Source organism: Abrus precatorius, unplaced genomic scaffold, assembly GCF_003935025.1.
Source record: "Abrus precatorius isolate BTA unplaced genomic scaffold, Abrus_2018 Scaffold1, whole genome shotgun sequence".
NCBI lineage: Eukaryota > Viridiplantae > Streptophyta > Magnoliopsida > Fabales > Fabaceae > Abrus > Abrus precatorius.
Window position 1 is genome coordinate 2,221,868 of NW_020874291.1, and position 18,222 is coordinate 2,240,089.

Genomic DNA, 18,222 nt, shown 5'->3' on the forward strand with positions numbered 1-18,222 from the left:
AGATATTCTTCCCCCTATTTTAGGCTAACTACTAACCTATTTGACTTGTTAAATGTTTGTTTTACCAAACTATTTATCTTACCAGATTTTTCTAAGATAAACATATTTGGTAAAGTTTCTTTCTTTCAATAACTCTTATTCTTGTTATTTTAATTTTTATCTTTATATCTTTTTTTCACAGTTCCTTGTACACTATTTATCATTGTAGAATGTTTGCTCGTTGGATTAATTTTCTCAAAACTGCACTATTATATTCTAATTATTCGTAAAATATTTTTTTTTTACAAAATATAAGTCTCTTCAATTGTATTAGAATTATTTTCTTCACAAAGCAAAGAAAATTAAAAATAAATCTTTATACTATTAAAGAGATCAACAAATGTTAGAGGAATAATATATTCTTTAACAAAAGATTTTATTAGTTAATTAAAATGATTATTCTCTGCTAATTTTAAATATATGAATTTTAGTGGTGTTATGAGAATATAGTGATAAATGGCTAATGATATTTTTTTTTAATAGTAATTAGTTTGTTCCTTATGTGTTGAGTTAAAAGCAATATTTAGGAATTTATACTTAGTCATATTGAAAAATTATCATAGAATAATTTTAAATATAAATTTATCTTAAAATGTGTTCTATTATACAAAATATTTAAAACTTAAAAGATTATTATTTTAAAAATATTTTAAACTTTAGATTGTGATTCAATAATTAAATATATTTTTCTGTTAATTTACATTAACCAACTCATTTTAAATTTTTCATCTTTCAACTAGTTTATTTATTTGTTTATCAAATATACTAAAAAAAAAGTTATCTATATATTTTTCTCGTTCCTAGTTAAGAGTCACTTTTAAACATTTATACAGAATAATAGCAAAGTATCAATGCAAAAGAAAAAATCTTAAAACTAGAAAATTTTATATTCTTCATCGATAAAAACCATATTAATTTTTTTCTATTGCAATTATATTATAATTTTGTTTCATGATCAACTAATGAGAGCATCTTAAGACTTAAGAGCTACCTTCATCTTTATTAAGTCCTATGACTTTTTCCGTTTTGAGTATTTATTTTTATTTCTCTTAAATACCATTTCATAAATTTGATGTAAATTTCAGATCTTGATACACTTGAATAAGTTAGGGATATCTTTCCATTAATTTTTTATATGATATAATATAATTTTTAATATTTTATTTATGTGATTTCCATCAATTTGCTCTATCTCATTAACTTTTTAATATATATTTTTTATGAGTGGGAATTATAAAAAGGAAGAAATAAAAATTAGAGCGTCAAGTGGAACATCACCATAGCATCACATAACAACAGGAAAGTAAGCTAAGGTGGGCAATGGTTCCAATTCTAATTTACCATGAGCAATTTTCCTTTAGAAAACTTGAATTTTTGAAGTTCTAAGCCAATTCCACTCAATTAAAAGTTAAAAATCACACTACAACATTATTTACACTCCCAAATTTAGGGAGAATAACAATAACTATACATGCACAAATATAAGGGTGGTAAAACAAGTCTAATTTTATCCAAATTCTATCTCTCTAAAGGAGAGAACAACCTTATTGAAAAATCAGAATCTAAAACCATAAGGGATAACTAACATGAAGTATAAGATTTATAATTCTAGTACTAAAACTCAACAGATATTCCATCCCTAATTTTTCATTATAGACACTTATATATCTTGGGTCAAATTAGAGTCATGGCTCTCTAAGTGTTTAGATAACTTTTTGATTACATTGTTAAGGAATTTATAGTTTGAAACTTATATTTAGCTTTAAAAGTTTGAGACCGTAAATCATTTTGAGAGTTAATAAATTTTCATCCCAACTTCATCATATAGGTAAGGTTGAAATTATGAATACCTTGAAAACTTAACCCTCCTTCCTCTTTAGGGTACAAATTTTATTTTAGCCAATTAGATAGCATTTTCTAATTTGCAAGAAACTTCACATAAAATATCTTTAAATTTTATTGATTTTCTCACGTACAAATAAAGGAATTAGTTGGTCTATAAGATATAACTAAAAATACTCATCAAATAAAATTGAGTAAAAATGTTTCTTTGAGAGAAGTTTTTACAGAAATAATATTAAAAAAATAAAAAATTACATAAAAGGATTAAGAGCAAATATATTTACGAAAGTAAACCTCTGTAGCAGGTATTGGGTAGCCAAAATTCGGTTCCCTATAAACCGAATTTCGGATGTTAGTTTTTTTTTTCAATTTTATTTTAATATTTTTATATAATAAAATAAATTTTATTATTTAAATTATATTTATATATTTATATTTTGTTACGTGAAAATAAATAAAAATAATATTTATTTTACATGTTTATTAAAATTTATTTTACATAATTATGATAATAAATAATATTTTTATTTTTCTTATTATATCATTTAATATAATTTTGATTTTTGTAAAATGATATTAATATTATATTCTGAAATTATATTTTTTATTATTTAATATTAAATTTTTTAAAAAAGAAAAATTACAATAATAATTGAATTAATTTTAAATTTATATTTGATAAAAATACAATAATAATTTATTTAATTTTATATTTTTATAAAATAAATAAAAGTATTAAATAATAATAAGTTTATTTATTTAATTTAAGATATTAATCTTTATTAAAATTTATACATAATTATTTATATAAAAAATATGTTATTAATATTAATAAACATTATTAAATAATATTATGTAGATATATAGTAATTTAATCTTTATTAAAATTTATACATAACTATTTATTTAAAAAATATATTATTAATATTAATAAACATTATTAAATAATATTATGTAGATATATATATATATATATATATATTTAATATAAATTACTAATACTAAAAATTTATAAGTTGCAATGATATTCATAAAATTAAAAATTACATTAAGAAAATTTTAAAGTATTAACAATAACATAAATCAATGGCGGGAAGTATAAGCTTGAGCAATGTTTGAACATGTTTTCCTTGTGTGACCAGGGGTGTGACAATAAGAACAATTTTTTGATCGACTTTGTTGTTTTCTAATGTCCATCTTTGTCCTTATCCTACTGGACTTGGGTCGACCCTTTGAAGTTATTTTCAGTTTTAGATTTGGACACAAAGTTGGACCCGTATAAGTTAGCTAATAGTCTTCATGTTTAAGTTCTCCAAACTGACCTTCGTATATCTTAGAAACTTGTTGTAAGGTATACATGAAAAATATGTAGATGTCAAAGTTGTAGTGTGTGTATAAGCATGAAACAAGTACATGCGAGCATGAGATGTGAACTTTTTGAAATTTTTCACAATCAGACCAAATTTCATCTAACCGTACTGTAAATCTTCCTACAGGTCAAATTTTTGTCAGATGTTGCATTTCTTCAATTAAAAATCTAGTGCTTGTTCTTTCAAAGGTGATGACTTTATGAGTGTTCACCTTTGACTACGCATCTTGAATTGCTTTAGTTGCAACCTCTGAGTACATATGTCCAGCATTAATAATTGCATCTACTTCCCTGCCTCTGTCAATGAAGAATTTATTGCAACGGGTGTATGTTGCCATGACCATGGAGCAAATTGGCAGGTTTCTAATTTTCTTCAAGATCAAATTGATTGACTCTGCTAGGTTTGTAGTCATGTGTCTCCAGCGTTGTCCATTATCCCATGTTAGTGTCCATTTTTTCCTTGGGATGTTGTCCAACTATTGTGTAGCTTCAGGATTATTATCTTTTACTATATTGTAATAGTAAAAGAATCTCAGTTTAGTCATCTCATATGTTGGAAACAAGATTACAAATAAAATTAATATAACTAGCTAAGCAATTATATAAAATATTATGATAATATAAAGTATGTAAAAAATTAAAATTACCCATATTGACGACATCTTTCTTCAGTGCAGTGTTTTTAAATCATCGCATGAAGTTTTGTGCAATATGTCTAATGCAATAGACATGGATAGAATTGTTTTCTGTCCTACCACTTCTATTTCTGAAGTATGCACTTCTTATGGCCTTGTGACGATCCGAAATGAAGCACAACCCCTCTTGCAGGATTACGTACCTCCTTAAGTTTTTTTAAAAATAAAATAAAATCATGCATCGTTAGTTTCACCTTCATCCACAATAAAGATAATGAGAATTATGTTGTTGAGGCTATCTTGCGCAACTGCTACTAATAAAGTCCGTTTGTATTTGCCATACAAAAATGTTTCATCCACTTGAACAATTGGTTTGCAGAAGGTAAAACCATCAATGCAGGGCTTGAAGGTCCAAAGCAACCTCTTAAAGAACACATTCCCCTCGTCAAGCAAGCCACCCTTGTATGCCGGTTGTGTACTCAATTTTCAGATGAAGCCCGGAATATACAATTGCATTGCAAGCAACTGTCTAGGTAACTTATGGTATGATTCCTCCCAATTTCTGAAGATATTTTCAATGACATGTTGTTTTCCCAACCATCCCTTTCTATAGCTAATTGTGTAATCCATTGTAGGCTTTATGTGGGCTAAGATAGTTGCGATGGGTGTGGATGGATCAGTCTATATCATTTCATGAGTCCATGAGAAATCATTCATTATTTCCCAGTGTTGCTCTTTGGTGCGCAATATTACGCGACATCTCCAAGCATAGTCATTGTGAACACATTCCACGACAAGCCTAGTCGTGCTTGACATCTTTACCTTGTAAGTGCAATGATTGACAATGTGAAATCTATTTATGGCATCTTACACTTGTTCTTTTGTTAGGAAGCGCTGACCAACAAATAGTATTCCAAGCGGATACACTACCATTTCACGATCAAGGACAGGACCAAACTCAGAGTCATGTTCGTGTATTTGACTGGAAAAGTCTAGAAAATGTGGAAGTGAGTTGTATAATAGTAATGGTTGTGATGGTGGAATATTTGGAAGTGGGAGGGAGTCTTCTTCATCATCCTGTTGTTGAGATAGGATTTCATCTTCGTCATCGCTAAAAGGATCAAATACTTCAATTGGGAAACCTACAACAGCATGTTCTTTAATAGGGATTTCTTCAAGAGGCTGAGAGGATAGGGTTTGCTCAAATGGTTGGGAGGGTATTTCTTTAAGGTCCATGAATGGACTAGTTAAAACTTATGTGTAGGACTAAAGGTCAAAATTCATATCATATGTTGGAAAAGATGGATTTATGGTTTCGTAAGTTTGATAAGATGAAGATGAAGGTGAAAGTTGTGGTGGCTGGGTTATGTTTGTAGCAAATGTAACATATAATTCTATACTTGATTGAAGTTGATTTGAATCGTGGATGTTGAAGAGTGCCTCGACGTCTTCATCATTGTTCAACTTAACACATGTGTAGTTGCTAACTCCCGGGCCAAGTCTAATTAGGTAGCGAAAATGTATAGTTGTCACCCTTTCATTTTCGTCTCGGTTAAGTTTTGTGTGGATGACTTTCTTGAGCCTTTGTAGAGTCACTCCTCTCTTTAGATGTACCAATTTGGCTGATGATGAGGTGAACGTGACTCCTTCATAAGAACATTGATTAATGGCACCATCAAAGTGAACAATAACATAGATTGAAGACATTTTTAAAAGGAGAAGAGTCACAAGAACAATGAACAAGCTTAGAAGGTTGAATGAATAAAATAAACACGAATATGACTATTTATAATGGTAACATTGGATTCTCAGTCATTCAATGTTTCACCACATTTTACGAGTGATGATTTCCTTCTCAAGTCACGCAGACCAAGAGATAGTGACTTTTCAAGTCAGACAGACCAAGAGATAGTGACTTCTCAAGATTCCAAGGCTACTCTCTAGTACCAAAGTTTATCTATAAATATGTTTATCCAAGGTCCCACAGGTTTTCATTCAAACTTGCATCCATCTTTGTTCTTTATTTCTCTTTATCTTTGCTCCAATTAGTAAAAATGTTGTCTTGGAAGCAAAACAAACACATGTCCGCCTTTATTGGAAGAACGGTAAGTTTTATACATTACCATTATGTAAATTAATATTCTACATATAATGTTAATAATTTATTAATAACTGCAGGAAATTGAAAACATGATTTCATCTTTCTGTCATTCAATGTTAGAACTCAGTCCTCTAATTGTTCCTATAATTGAACAACTTGATTTTGCTGGAGTAGCAAAACTAAAGCATCTTAAGGTAGATCACGCATTGATAACAGCTTTGATCGAGAGGTAGAGACCTAAAACTCACACAATCCATTTTCCAATAGGGGAGTGTATCATAACCCTGGAGGATGTTGCACTTCAACCCGGGCTAAGAGTTGATGGTTTACCAGTCATTGCTCCAACAATGTTTGACTGGGAGAAAATGTGTGACACATATCTCAGTATCGTGCCAGTCAAGGGAGAGTCATTTATTGGCTCTATCGTAAAAGTGAAGTGGCTGAGAGACAACATGTTGCCATTATTAGAAGAACCATCTAAAGAAGAAGTTCACGCTCATTATAGGGCTTATATACTAGGTTTAATTGGAGGTGTTTTGATGCTTGACAAAACAGGCAACAAAGTACATCTTATGTATTTAGCTTTATTAATTAATCTTAGAAGAACAAAACGATATAGTTAGGATTTTGCTTATTTAGCTATGTTGTATAGGAAAATATGCAGAGCCACGGAAGTTGGTAGCAAAACAATGGGTAGTTGCTCATCACTGTTAATGTCCTGAGAATGGTATCGCATGCCATATATTGCGCCAATTTCTAGTAATTTACCAACATACCCTCTCGTGTGCAAATGGAGTGGGGGTAGAGTACTAAATTTTCAAAATAAACCTCACAATGATGTTGTGGGGTGCAGATAAATGTTTGATTACATTCAAGCTAATCAAGTAACTCTTCATATTTATTTTCTTATCTTTTACACATCATCTTAAGTAACAAAGTTAAGTTTATTTGTAGTTTTTATGGGCGCCATATCAAGACTTGCAAACATCAATACCCATGGAAGCATATAGAGATGTCCAACTATGGACTTCATGTACCGCCATCCTTTGTTTTCCAATTGTTGAATGATACCAAACAGATAGAGTCAAATTAAAGTTTTGTCTCTTCCAAGAAGTTCCTTCTCCACTGAATAATTTGAATGACCTCTACAAAATTGACAAGAGAGGAAGACGGGATGAAAATTGGGTTACAAGACATACTCAATAGATTGAGATATGGAACAACAGACGTGAGCTAACAATAACGGGTCATTCAATGCAAGATCCATTGTGTCACACACAAGAATACATGGAATGGTACATTGCCAATTTCATCTATTTCCTATCTGTGTCACCACTACTACAAGATCCAAGGAGGAGCGACCAACAACTAAGGACTACCAACATATTTGAAATCGGTACGATGTCCACACCGTCGTACCATGAGACTGCATCAATTTCTCCTAACATTACGCCAAAAGCAAACATAATTAACACAAGACATTCATTTGCAACAACATCGGAGGATTATTTTACAAACTTATTTGGAGTTGATTTTACAGCTCCATCTTCAGCACAAACTTACATGCAGTCTCTTTACCAATCAAATTTTGCTAATGAACCTGGTAATTCATCAAATGCATTCCAACAACTAGACTTTCATGATAATCCAAATCTTCTACAAGTTCATCCTGAAATCCCAGAGCAACAATCACAACGACGAAACTCACCATATCACAAACGTCGCCCTCGTTGTGAAACTAACTACCATTACGGAGATAGTTAATTATTAATGTTGTTATGAATTTGTTATCATTTTTGTTAATACACTTTGTCTATATGAAACTGTTAATTTTAAAATATTTGTCTCAAGTATAAATAATTAACTTATAATTTAATATTTTATTTACTTTTTAAAAATAAATTTTTTATTCTTAAATAAAATTTATTAAAAATAATAATAGTAAAATTTTAGAATTTAAAGTATTAAAAATTATAATATTAAATAATGTCATTTTAAAAAAAACTAATTTAATTAAAATAAAATTTTTATTCAAAATTTTATTTTATCATACTAATATTTAAAAATATTAAGTCAAAATTACATATTTAAATAAATAAATAAATAAATAAATAGAAAAATATTTAATATTTTTATTTAATTTTTAAAAATATAATTATTATTCTTTAAGTATAAAAATTTAAGCATTAATATTATTATCTAAAATAATATACTTATTATTTAAATATTTTAATTAATTTTTAAAAATTAATTGTTATTATTTTCTAAAAATATTATTTATTATCATAATTATGTAAAATAAATTCTAATAAATATGTAAAATAAATTGTATTTATTTTCATAACAAAATATAAACATATAAATATAATTTAAATAATAAAATTTATTTTATTACATAAAAACATTAAAACAAATTTGAAAAAAAAATCAACGTTCTGAATTTGGTTCATGGAGAACCGAATTCTAGCTACCCAATATCTGCTACAATAAAAAAGTTTATTTCTGTAAATATATTTGTTGTTGATCCTTTCATGTAATTTTTTATTTTTTTATATTATTTTTATAAAAACTTCTCCTCGAGAGGCTTGACATTTAATAAAACAATTTTTTTTCTTATTTTATCAATAAGACCAGCAAAAGTATTTTCATTAGATGTCGTTAAAATTATAGGAATACTAGATGATAGTCAATTTTTTTTATTTGACTAATAGCTAAGGCTTCACTTATTTGATTTGCCATATTAAAATCAGTATTATAAGAAAATAACTTACTTCCTATTAATTCGCTATCTCATAAGTTACACAAAACTTACCTAAAATCTGATTTACAGTGTGGGCCCGATCCAAAGAAGCTTTAGAAATTAATATTAATAGAATATCATTAAAAAGAAAAAAAAGAAAAAGAAATGAGATATTTTAGTACAATGCAATTCAAAAGAGAAAGGCACCCTTGCCACTAAAATCAACCTCATCTCTAATACAGTAACTAAGCCTTTCAATATACAATACGAAGAGATAAGGAAAAAACTTAGAATGGCTACCATTCCCATTCCCATTGATTGAAGACGAAGAAATGCAATTATATATAAAATCAATGAATTTAATGCTAATACCAGCAAAACAAAGAGTATCCTATCCTTAACAAATTGCAATTCATTCATAACCTGCTATATAAGCCTAATTTTGAATGACTTGACTTATATTTTTCCTCCAAAGCGCCTCCTCCTTTTCTTTCTTCCTCAAAATGTTGACGACATTAGTGACCAATGTGTGGGACTTGGTTTGCAGCTAAATACGTTATCTTTTCATGGTTTCCTCCCCTCCAATTGTGCTATGTTCTCATCTTGCTCTGTTTTTTTTATATCTTGTTCGAGTCTAAAAATTGTTTCAAATACGGTTGTTGGTCAGAACACTACAACTGACAACTCCATTGCAGCTGACTCTTCAAGTGTGCCTCATAGTTTTGTTCTCCAAAATGCTCGTGAAAACAGTGGTGATGTATATATGCATATATATGTGCCTTACTGCTATTTTATATGCATAATATAAATTTATATGCAAATATATATGGTTTTTGTAAAATTTTACTATTCGATTTACGATTTTACTTCTTTTTAAAGAATTTTGTGTAAAGCTCAATAGTGCTTATTTCTATCAAATAAATTATCAGATATGGAGGGATCGCACTGATTATATTACAATGACTTTGTTTAGACAAATCCTGGTGCAGCGTTAAAGCTACATCAATATTTTAAAACCTTATCCAGGGCATTGGTTCTGGTCATTACCGTTTTGTTCTGATTTTCTTCAATATTTCGCAAAAGGAGTTTAGAGGCAAGGGTTACACCATAGTTTAGCTAGCATACTTGAACCAACTGCAGCAAAGAAGAGAAGATACCAAAGAACAAATGCAACAATATCGCTATTTTTTCTGTTACTAATGTCTGTTCTATTCTTTTCTCTTTCAACATTCATAAAGGCAGATAAGGTCAAAGCTTAATCCATGTACATTCAGTTTCTGGTAACTTACAATATTCCTGGTGTAATATAATGTATATCCTCCATGTGCTTGGTGATACAGATCTAAAAGATAAAACTTGTTTGTCCACTAAGGAAGCAAATTCACTAAACTCAACAAAATCCGATGCATTTAAAAAATCTATGCACCTTATACTTTCCATTTAGTGATTTCATCTGCCGGTCAAAAACTATCCTTTTGCAGGAGGCACTCCAAGAGATTAACCATCATTCTCAGCTTATGCAGTTGGCAATTCTTAACTGACTTAGCTTATTATTTCTGCACTTGCATGTCATCCTATAGAATGTTTGGAACAACTTATTTTAAGGGAAATAATCACTTACTTTTCAAAATCTCTCTCAAAAAGCTACCAAATATAGGTGAGTGCAAAGATGCACCTGGTCTGTCTGGAAAGAATCGATGTAAATGTCAAATACACAGTGATATCATTCTTCTTCAGGGCTCTTGATGATTTTGAGTATCGTCAGGCAGAGAGGGAAACGATGCACCGCTAATTCTGCTGGGTAATGGTGTATTCATTCGGGATTGACGTTTTGTGGGTACAGTCACACTTTCAGTTTCCAAGTCCATACTGAATATCTCTTCCTCTTCATCATCATCCATGCTATCCTTAAAAATTGGATGAACATAGGCACTCTGAAGATAACCTTTCAAGTTCAGGTTAGGTTCTGTTGCTCGTTCTAATGTATCTTTCATCATTGCTTCCTGCGTATATTTGGAAGGGCTACATCAAAATTTCATGAAAGAAGAAACTAGTGATGTTGATTTTAAGGCAGCCACCAAGTAGAGAACTTGTACACCACATCCAAATTGATTTACCGAAAACTTATGTATGGCATGTACAAATTAATTCATTAATTTCAGATTAAACTAACGTGATGATATACTGAAGTGCAGTCAACTCACCATAACACTTGCACAGCATTCTAATACATCTGAACCTTTGTCATGAGTCATGACACCATACACAGTAAATTGGCAAGAGTATTTGTTATAGAATAAATATGATACATCAACTATATCTAGCAAATAAACTGCCAACAATAGAAATAAGGACTCTACCATCAATGCAAACAGTCCAAAGAATTACTAATCATAAAGGACAAATTGACATACCTGCAAAGGAAATTTAACAAATGCAGGTTCAAATCGGCCTTTGCAGTACCGATGAAACCCTATGGTTAGTATTGGGAGCACAATAAGAAATGGAGTTGATGAAGCTGCTTTTTTGGTGGTGAGGAGTCCCATCAGAACTATCTGTGAGACTATCAGTGCCAACACAATACGGAAATGGACATCAGGCCAGAATGCTGCACCACTCTCATACTCCTGATTATATACATTAATGATCTGCATTTGGAAAACAATTGGAAAGTTCAGGTCTTCATCTCATGTAAGGAAATAAGGTGGTTGAGATTTCATTGTAATGAAGGTGAATATATTCTATGATATTCATTGAAAGGAGAAGAGACCCTACAATCAATGTGGGGAAGAAAAGACATAACATTCATATTCAAAAAGACAAAACTAGTTTAGAAACTCAACATAAATTGTTTTCATAAAATTAGAAAAAGGAAATTCTATGTAAGTATAATTCAAGCTTAGGGACTTCAACTGTAAAAGTGATTAATTAAGTCAACTAGTAGACTACTTACTACATCGTCCTCCAAGTTGGAAAACAACTGTTAAGACCTACAAGCTCCGAAAGCCAAGAAAGAAATAACATGAGGGCATCTTGAACCCCTCTCACTATGGATGAGTTAGCCCATGACCTTAAGATCACCAAGAGCCAGCCTTCAAAATCTTGTATGGAAAACTTAATTGTTCCTAAACTGAATATTTTCTCTCCAAGAATTCCAATTTTGCAATTTTCAAAATATCTTTCTACAGGCGACTATGTGCAGGGACTTTTCTTGATATTTTTCAAAATATTCATCTACAGATGGGACTAATGCATAAGCCAATGTGGTGCTAATGTGTTGTGTGCATTCTTAACAAATGATTAATGGAACCTGAATCATAAATGCACAAACAAACTTCAATAATCATTGACTTGCACATAATAATCTAACATTTGTGTACCTGATGGCGGAACACAACATAGGCGAGGCCAAAGAAAATTATTATGAAAGGAAGAACAGCAGGTGTCACGGCAGCATATACTAGACCCAACAAAAAGTACAATTGTATACGTGGTTCTCCAGTGTTGAAACCAAGACTCCCAGGATTCATGGCTTCTTCTCTGTCCTTTTCAGTTTTCACCAAAAAGAAATTCTTCAAGTGATAAACAATAAGCGGTTTCAACATCAAAACCTCTGCAGCTATACTAGCCCATCCGTCAACCATTATATAAGTTATGAAGAAACTTGCTTTTAAAGGAATAGCAGTGCCAATTGTTATAGGATATCTGCCAAAAGTGTAACAAGATTGCTTAATTTTTATCCACATGGCATAAATTTATGACAAATTCTTGGATCAATATATGCAACCAAAATATCTGAGCTTAGTCAATATTGTTAAAATATTATTATTCAAAAGCAATTTTTCATAGTAAACATTTTTTAAATAGCCAGAGTGAATCCAGAAGTAATGTCATTTTCATGTAATAAGGAGTGTGATAAGAACCCAAAGGCTTATTATGCCCAACCTAGAATCCAATACTTTTGATATGGGACTCCTGCTTTTGGATCCTAACATTCCAGGCTGGCTGTACATTATCCCTTTGACCAGTCCAAAGTAACCAAAGCAATGTCAGCGTCACCACCCACGTTGCTCATTTGTAGCTGAGAGATGGGGCGGAAGACTCTATTACCAATTGATAAGATTTATGAGAGCCTAAGGCCTCATAAACTCCACAATAGAACTAGATATTTCTGATGTGGGACTCAAGTCTTATGCCTTGTTTGCAATTGGATCTTATCAGAGTGATGTAATATGGTGCAGAAGCATATTAAAGGTACCCACAACACAGGAATATAGTAATGCCAATTTACAAAGTAATAATTACAAAGAAGAAAAAAGTGAGATTTCTATATTGAGTGACTTACTGGTTGGCAGGTTGGTGAATGAAAGAGTTCAGCTGTTGAAATGCTGTTCCAGTAAGTATGTTTCCTAGAAATATGTTCACAAAACTGAAAAGATAGTATCTAGATGCTGATCTTCTCTCCAGAGATGATATAGATTCAAAGCCTTCAAATTTGGACATGATCATCAATATCATTGGCAAAAAGATAAGGAATAGCTTCAACACAATACCGGGCAGAAAACCTTGAATGAATGACTTAATGAAAGGGCTGCACAATGAATATGTTTGAATAAGAAATCTCCAGTAATGCAAGTGAAATGATAAGTTGAGATGTCGAACAAACAGTTTAGGCTTACATGCTAACAAGAGGCTTCAGCCATGGTGCCGCTTTCTGGATTCCATCAAGACTTGCTAGAGTTTGAACAAATGCAATGGGGATCATAAAAAAGAAAGTGAGAAAAAAGAATGCAACAGCTATGATTAATCTCCTGACTGTTAGGGAAACATATGGAATTGGCAAGTTTTGCCAATATACATCTCGTGGCTCTGGAGCCCACTCAGTCAACCAAAGTGTTGGATTTCTGGTTTGTTGAGTTTGTGCACAAACAGCAGCACCCCAACGTGTTTTAAAAGAAACAAATGCGGCAGGCATGATAGACTTGGGATCATTTGTGACCTTCTCCCTCTCTACGGCTATCTGCAAGAGGTGATCAATTTAAATCACTCCGACTGTAAAGACAATGCTTAAAGAAAGAAAACAAAAAGTGATGAATCACAATATGGTTATTTAAAAATGACCAGAGTGAAATTTTGAGTTAAACAAGTTCCTTCAGCATTTGCTGTAGTCCAAAGTTGATTAGCACAAATTCCAGCAAACGTTCAGAAAACTCTCTTTCAATCAAAATGATAGTAAAGGCTGCCAAATGAGATTATAACATTTTGAAGGTGGAATAACACTGATTCACTGAGGCACATGTGAATAAGTAAAGATACTACCAAAATTTATGGGAAATCAAAGCCTAGTATGAACTCTGCAAGACTAAAGTCAGATTCCCATATAAAAATAATTTTCTTAAGCTTGTTAATCTATTATTATAAGCATGGAAAATCTCTACTTTGAAAAATCATTAGCATGTGTAATGTGATAAAAATTTTGAAAGAAAAGAAAATATAAAATTCTTACTTCTTTTGTCAACTTGTCAATTTCAGTGGTGTGATAATCAATAGCATCTACTTTCTTTCCCCAAAGACCAAGGAAACCAGTCTGGCAAAAACATACAAGAGGGAACGCTCAGGGAAAATCTGGATGTTGTGATAAACTTTTAAGGGAATATCAATTTATATTTAAATACCTTCATATCAGGTCTTTTAGAAGTTCTTTCAAATTTATTTTGATAGTAGACAAGCCAATTCTTCAACTTCTTTTTCTTTTTAACCAACTTTGCAAGTTTGTTTGCATCATAAACAACCTGCATAAACAATTACAATAATTAGCCTTAAACAAACTATTTCTACCGTAAAAAAAATAGAATAAAACAATGATAATTCTGACCTTTATCAACGAATTTGTCTATGCACTAGTAAATATGAACCATCTTAATAACAATACTATATCGGGTGTCAAAAGTGAGGAGAATAGACGGGAAAATTAGAGGGATTAATATTGTTTAAGCAAAAACATTTTGTTTTGGGTTCTTGTTTCTGTCAATAGTTACAAAAATGTTTCCTTTTTTACACTTTGTTTCTAGTTTTGAAAAATTAAAGCAAGAAATTGTAAAAACTCCAAAATTTTGTTTTCACTATTTCCTCTACAACTGAAAATAGGAAACAAGGTGAAAACTAGGTGGCTTTTATGTAAAAATCGGCAAAAACAAGAAATGTAAACAAAAATATTTTCTCCATCCAAACATATCCTTAAATTTTTATTTAACATCTACTTAATAATAAATATGTAATTTCAATGTGTAAACATGAATTCATCTCACATGGTGAAATGAGGTAACCAAGCAATTTCTTGTTATTAAACTTTCAAATCTCATAGTACTGGACAAAACATAGAAAATAGAAATGCATAATATCAAAAATCAATGAGACAATAAATGATTGTACCATTTGAGCGGTGTTAGTATAAACAGGAGGAACCAACCTGGTGAGTAAGATAGTGATCTGGATGATTGACCAGAAAGAAGTGCTCCACGAGCTCACTCACAGATTCATCAGGGTCTGGTGGAATGTTTCTAACAAGTACCTGAGTATAATATATTTCTATAAGTAAAAATATGCATGGGCGTTACAAGTTACTAGTGTATGACAAAATTCAATCCATGGCCGCAGTTTTCCTGAACTTGTCGAGTATAAAATGCATAAGGATCGGATTGCTCTGTTGTAATAAAAGAAATTGCAACAAACTGGTGAGACCCGTGAGCCAACTTACTCTAGAAATAAGATGGAGTTAATGGATCAGCAGGTGAACTGCGATGCCACAGCTTGGAAGGTATATTCCAGGAGAGGTAACAAGGTGACACATGGTGAAGGATTTGTTATGCCGAGTGGAGTGGGCTGGACATTGGGCACTCATGAGGGGTATGTGGAATGGGAAGTAGGTTATAAGAGAGAAAAGGAAACATGAGCAGGGGAGAGAAGAGTTGTAGTAAGAATTAGGCTGAGGCTTGGGCAAGAGAGTGAGATATTCTCTTGTATTGTTTTTCTGTTTTATGTTTACCTTTGTTTGTGTTTAGACCTGGTTACCATTTCTGTTCAAGAGAGATACATTTTAGATACTATTTATTATTTGCTCTTTCTATTTTTCTGGTGATTAACTGTATCACAAACTAATTAGTGTGTTTAGTTAAGTTTATTTTAAGAATTAAGCGGTTATTTTCCTTCAAAGAGCTTTTCCTAGCATGCAGTAAATCTGCAATCAAAGTCTACCAGGAAAAATGACCAAGTATAATACGCCTCCAACCCATAAAATCCAAAACAGAATATCATTGCTTCCTTGCAAAGCTGAACAAATTATGGTAAAAATAAACAGGAGAGAACTACAATCTGCCATGTAGTTCTACAAACAACAATTTCTTATAAAACTGCAGAATGAAAAATCAAATTTACCGTAAATTGATCAGGACGACGTTTTTCTGCTGCAAGAAAGTCGAGTCTCATTGATGCAACTTTCTCATAGTCCTTTAGCAAAACATAGCAAGTCCAAAAGGTAAACGCATAAGCCATTACTATGTGTCCCCAAAACCTGAGGTAGTACACAAAATTTTAGTAGATGATTTAGATCATCAGATACTGTTATGTACGCAACCAGTGCTCTATAATTTTAACAAGTGAGATGATGCATAGAAAATAGAATCAGTAATATTCAATTAGATTTTGGCTAATTAAGTGATGTCATCAAAAACCCAAAAATAAATATTCTGATGGACAGAAAAGGTAACTTAAATTAAATATAACAGAAGCTACTTAGAAGACAAAAGGCATTGAATGGTGATTGAAACCTTTCAGATTGACTATGAACATTTGAGACTGAGAGTTTATCAATGTCACTGGATGTTATGTTTTTTATTTGGGCTCCTTGTAGACCAGTACTTGTCCAATTGACAGGAACCAGAACAGTCCAAGCCAGGAATGCTATAGGAACAAAGATTTTAAGCCTGCACAATAAAACCAGGGACAAAAATCAGTGCTACAATGTTATGCTTTGCTAAAAGTGGCATTCCCTCAATGCTGCATACCCTATCAAGTAAATCCGCAAGTAAACAACTGAGTCCAATCCAGCATGATCAATAAGCTCAGGTTCTGGCATTCTAAGGGCTTCTGGCATCCAATTCAAAAACCCAAGATAAGCTCTCCAATCTAAATTGATGAATTTGCTCACAAACGCTCTTCCGTGTACAGGATCCGTTCTTAAACCCTTCAAATACCATTTTGGGAAGTATACACGATCATTGAAAGGTTGAAGCCTCAAAATAGCAAATGCCACGAAGAAAAGAAATGCACTGGAAATGTTTAAGGCAGCTGCAACCCCTATATCTGACAGCGTTGTCATTTCTTTCTGCTCAAAGAATGCACACCTTCCTGTGGTGTAAGCAAAAGAAAAAAAGAGGGCTAGTTAGATTCACATAAAACAAATTCGAACCAAACTGTTGGTAAACTACCATAATGTCATTGTCATCCCTCTCCAATTTTATTTTTTTAAAATTTATTTTACAACTCCATTATATCCTTCTCTCTTCCAACCTATTATTAAAGAAAAAGCATCAAATTATTATCCCAGAGAGTAATGACAAACACAACAAGGCACTTCCTTTGTCCATAACTCAAGCTTCCCCATTCAAAATTGAAGCAGAACAGAACAGACAAAAATGAAGATCAAGTACAAACCCAAAAGAAAACAAATTCATCATTAATATCAAAGTCAAACTCTATATTGCTTCAGTCTTACACAGGAATGTTAGTAACGAAAATAAACAAACTCCATTATCAGAAAGCGACATAAGATTGAGTCACTCACAACCAAAATCCCGAGTTCAAGTGATGCAACTTAGGATGACAAGGTGTTCAACGAGTTTGTGTATGAGTTGGGATATCTTTAAAACCAAACAAGGAACACGATTCCGCAAACTTTTTTGCACTACAACACACGCCACAGTCACCTTTACTTGATTGAGTTCAGAAACAGGAATCCATCACCATAGCAACATTTACAGTAGCAGAGCGAAAAACATGAAACAGAAAGGGAAAGAGTGGATATCACATGGGAGTGTGTAGAGCATTCTTCTGAATTTGAGGGTACCCGCGTAGTTACTTTTATAAGGGCGTGTGGGGTTTGTTAGAAAATATCACTGAGTAGAGAAAGGAACGTAACAGAGAAGGGAATTAATAATTTGGGCACATGAGATTGCGACGTTGGTGTTGAAAAAATTGAGATTCAAAATAACAATATAATTAGTAGTTAAATAATAGAATGAGTAATAATAAAATGTAAGATTAAGGATGAGGTGGCTAACGAAAAACGAGCGTCTCAACCGTGTAACCGCGTGGATAAATGCGTTGGTTGCGTAGGAATGGGCCACGTATGCCTTGCAATTGGATATATCAAAATCAACTCTATTTCGCACTCATACGTCTTTTGCAACCCTTTTTTTTTATTTAATTTTTTATTATT

At 31.7% G+C, this 18,222-nt stretch overlaps 1 protein-coding gene across 2 annotated transcripts; it reads right to left on the minus strand.

The window, feature by feature from the left end:
* Nucleotides 1-8,848: 8,848 nt before the first annotated feature.
* On the minus strand, nucleotides 8,849-17,985 carry LOC113856221 (calcium permeable stress-gated cation channel 1-like). Of its 2 annotated transcripts, XR_003502876.1 has the most exons (13): nucleotides 17,569-17,911; nucleotides 16,790-17,132; nucleotides 16,553-16,708; nucleotides 16,161-16,296; nucleotides 15,196-15,297; nucleotides 14,402-14,518; nucleotides 14,233-14,313; nucleotides 13,406-13,746; nucleotides 13,072-13,317; nucleotides 12,107-12,431; nucleotides 11,141-11,374; nucleotides 10,402-10,729; nucleotides 8,849-10,300 (listed from the first exon to the last, which is right to left on the minus strand). XR_003502876.1 is itself a non-coding variant. In XM_027487958.1 (12 exons), the coding sequence occupies exons 2-12, from the start codon at nucleotides 17,101-17,103 to the stop codon at nucleotides 10,460-10,462; spliced, it is 2,322 nt and encodes a 773-aa protein (XP_027343759.1). In that variant the 5' UTR covers nucleotides 17,104-17,132; nucleotides 17,569-17,985; the 3' UTR covers nucleotides 8,849-10,459. The 2 variants fall into 2 exon arrangements, 1 of the variants encoding a protein (XP_027343759.1); XM_027487958.1 differs by having other exon boundaries at nucleotides 8,849-10,729; nucleotides 17,569-17,985.
* Nucleotides 17,986-18,222: the final 237 nt, after the last annotated feature.

Bases quoted from the DNA above. Each gene is read 5' to 3' on its own strand.
- LOC113856221 (XM_027487958.1), bottom strand. From the start codon at position 17,103: ATGACAACGCTGTCAGATATAGGGGTTGCAGCTGCCTTAAACATTTCC. The intron at 13,747-14,232 runs GTAAGAATTTTA...CACCTCTTGCAG, and splicing joins TTGACAAGTTGACAAAAGAA to ATAGCCGTAGAGAGGGAGAA. The intron at 13,318-13,405 runs GTAAGCCTAAAC...TTCATTGTGCAG, and splicing joins CTGAAGCCTCTTGTTAGCAT to CCCTTTCATTAAGTCATTCA.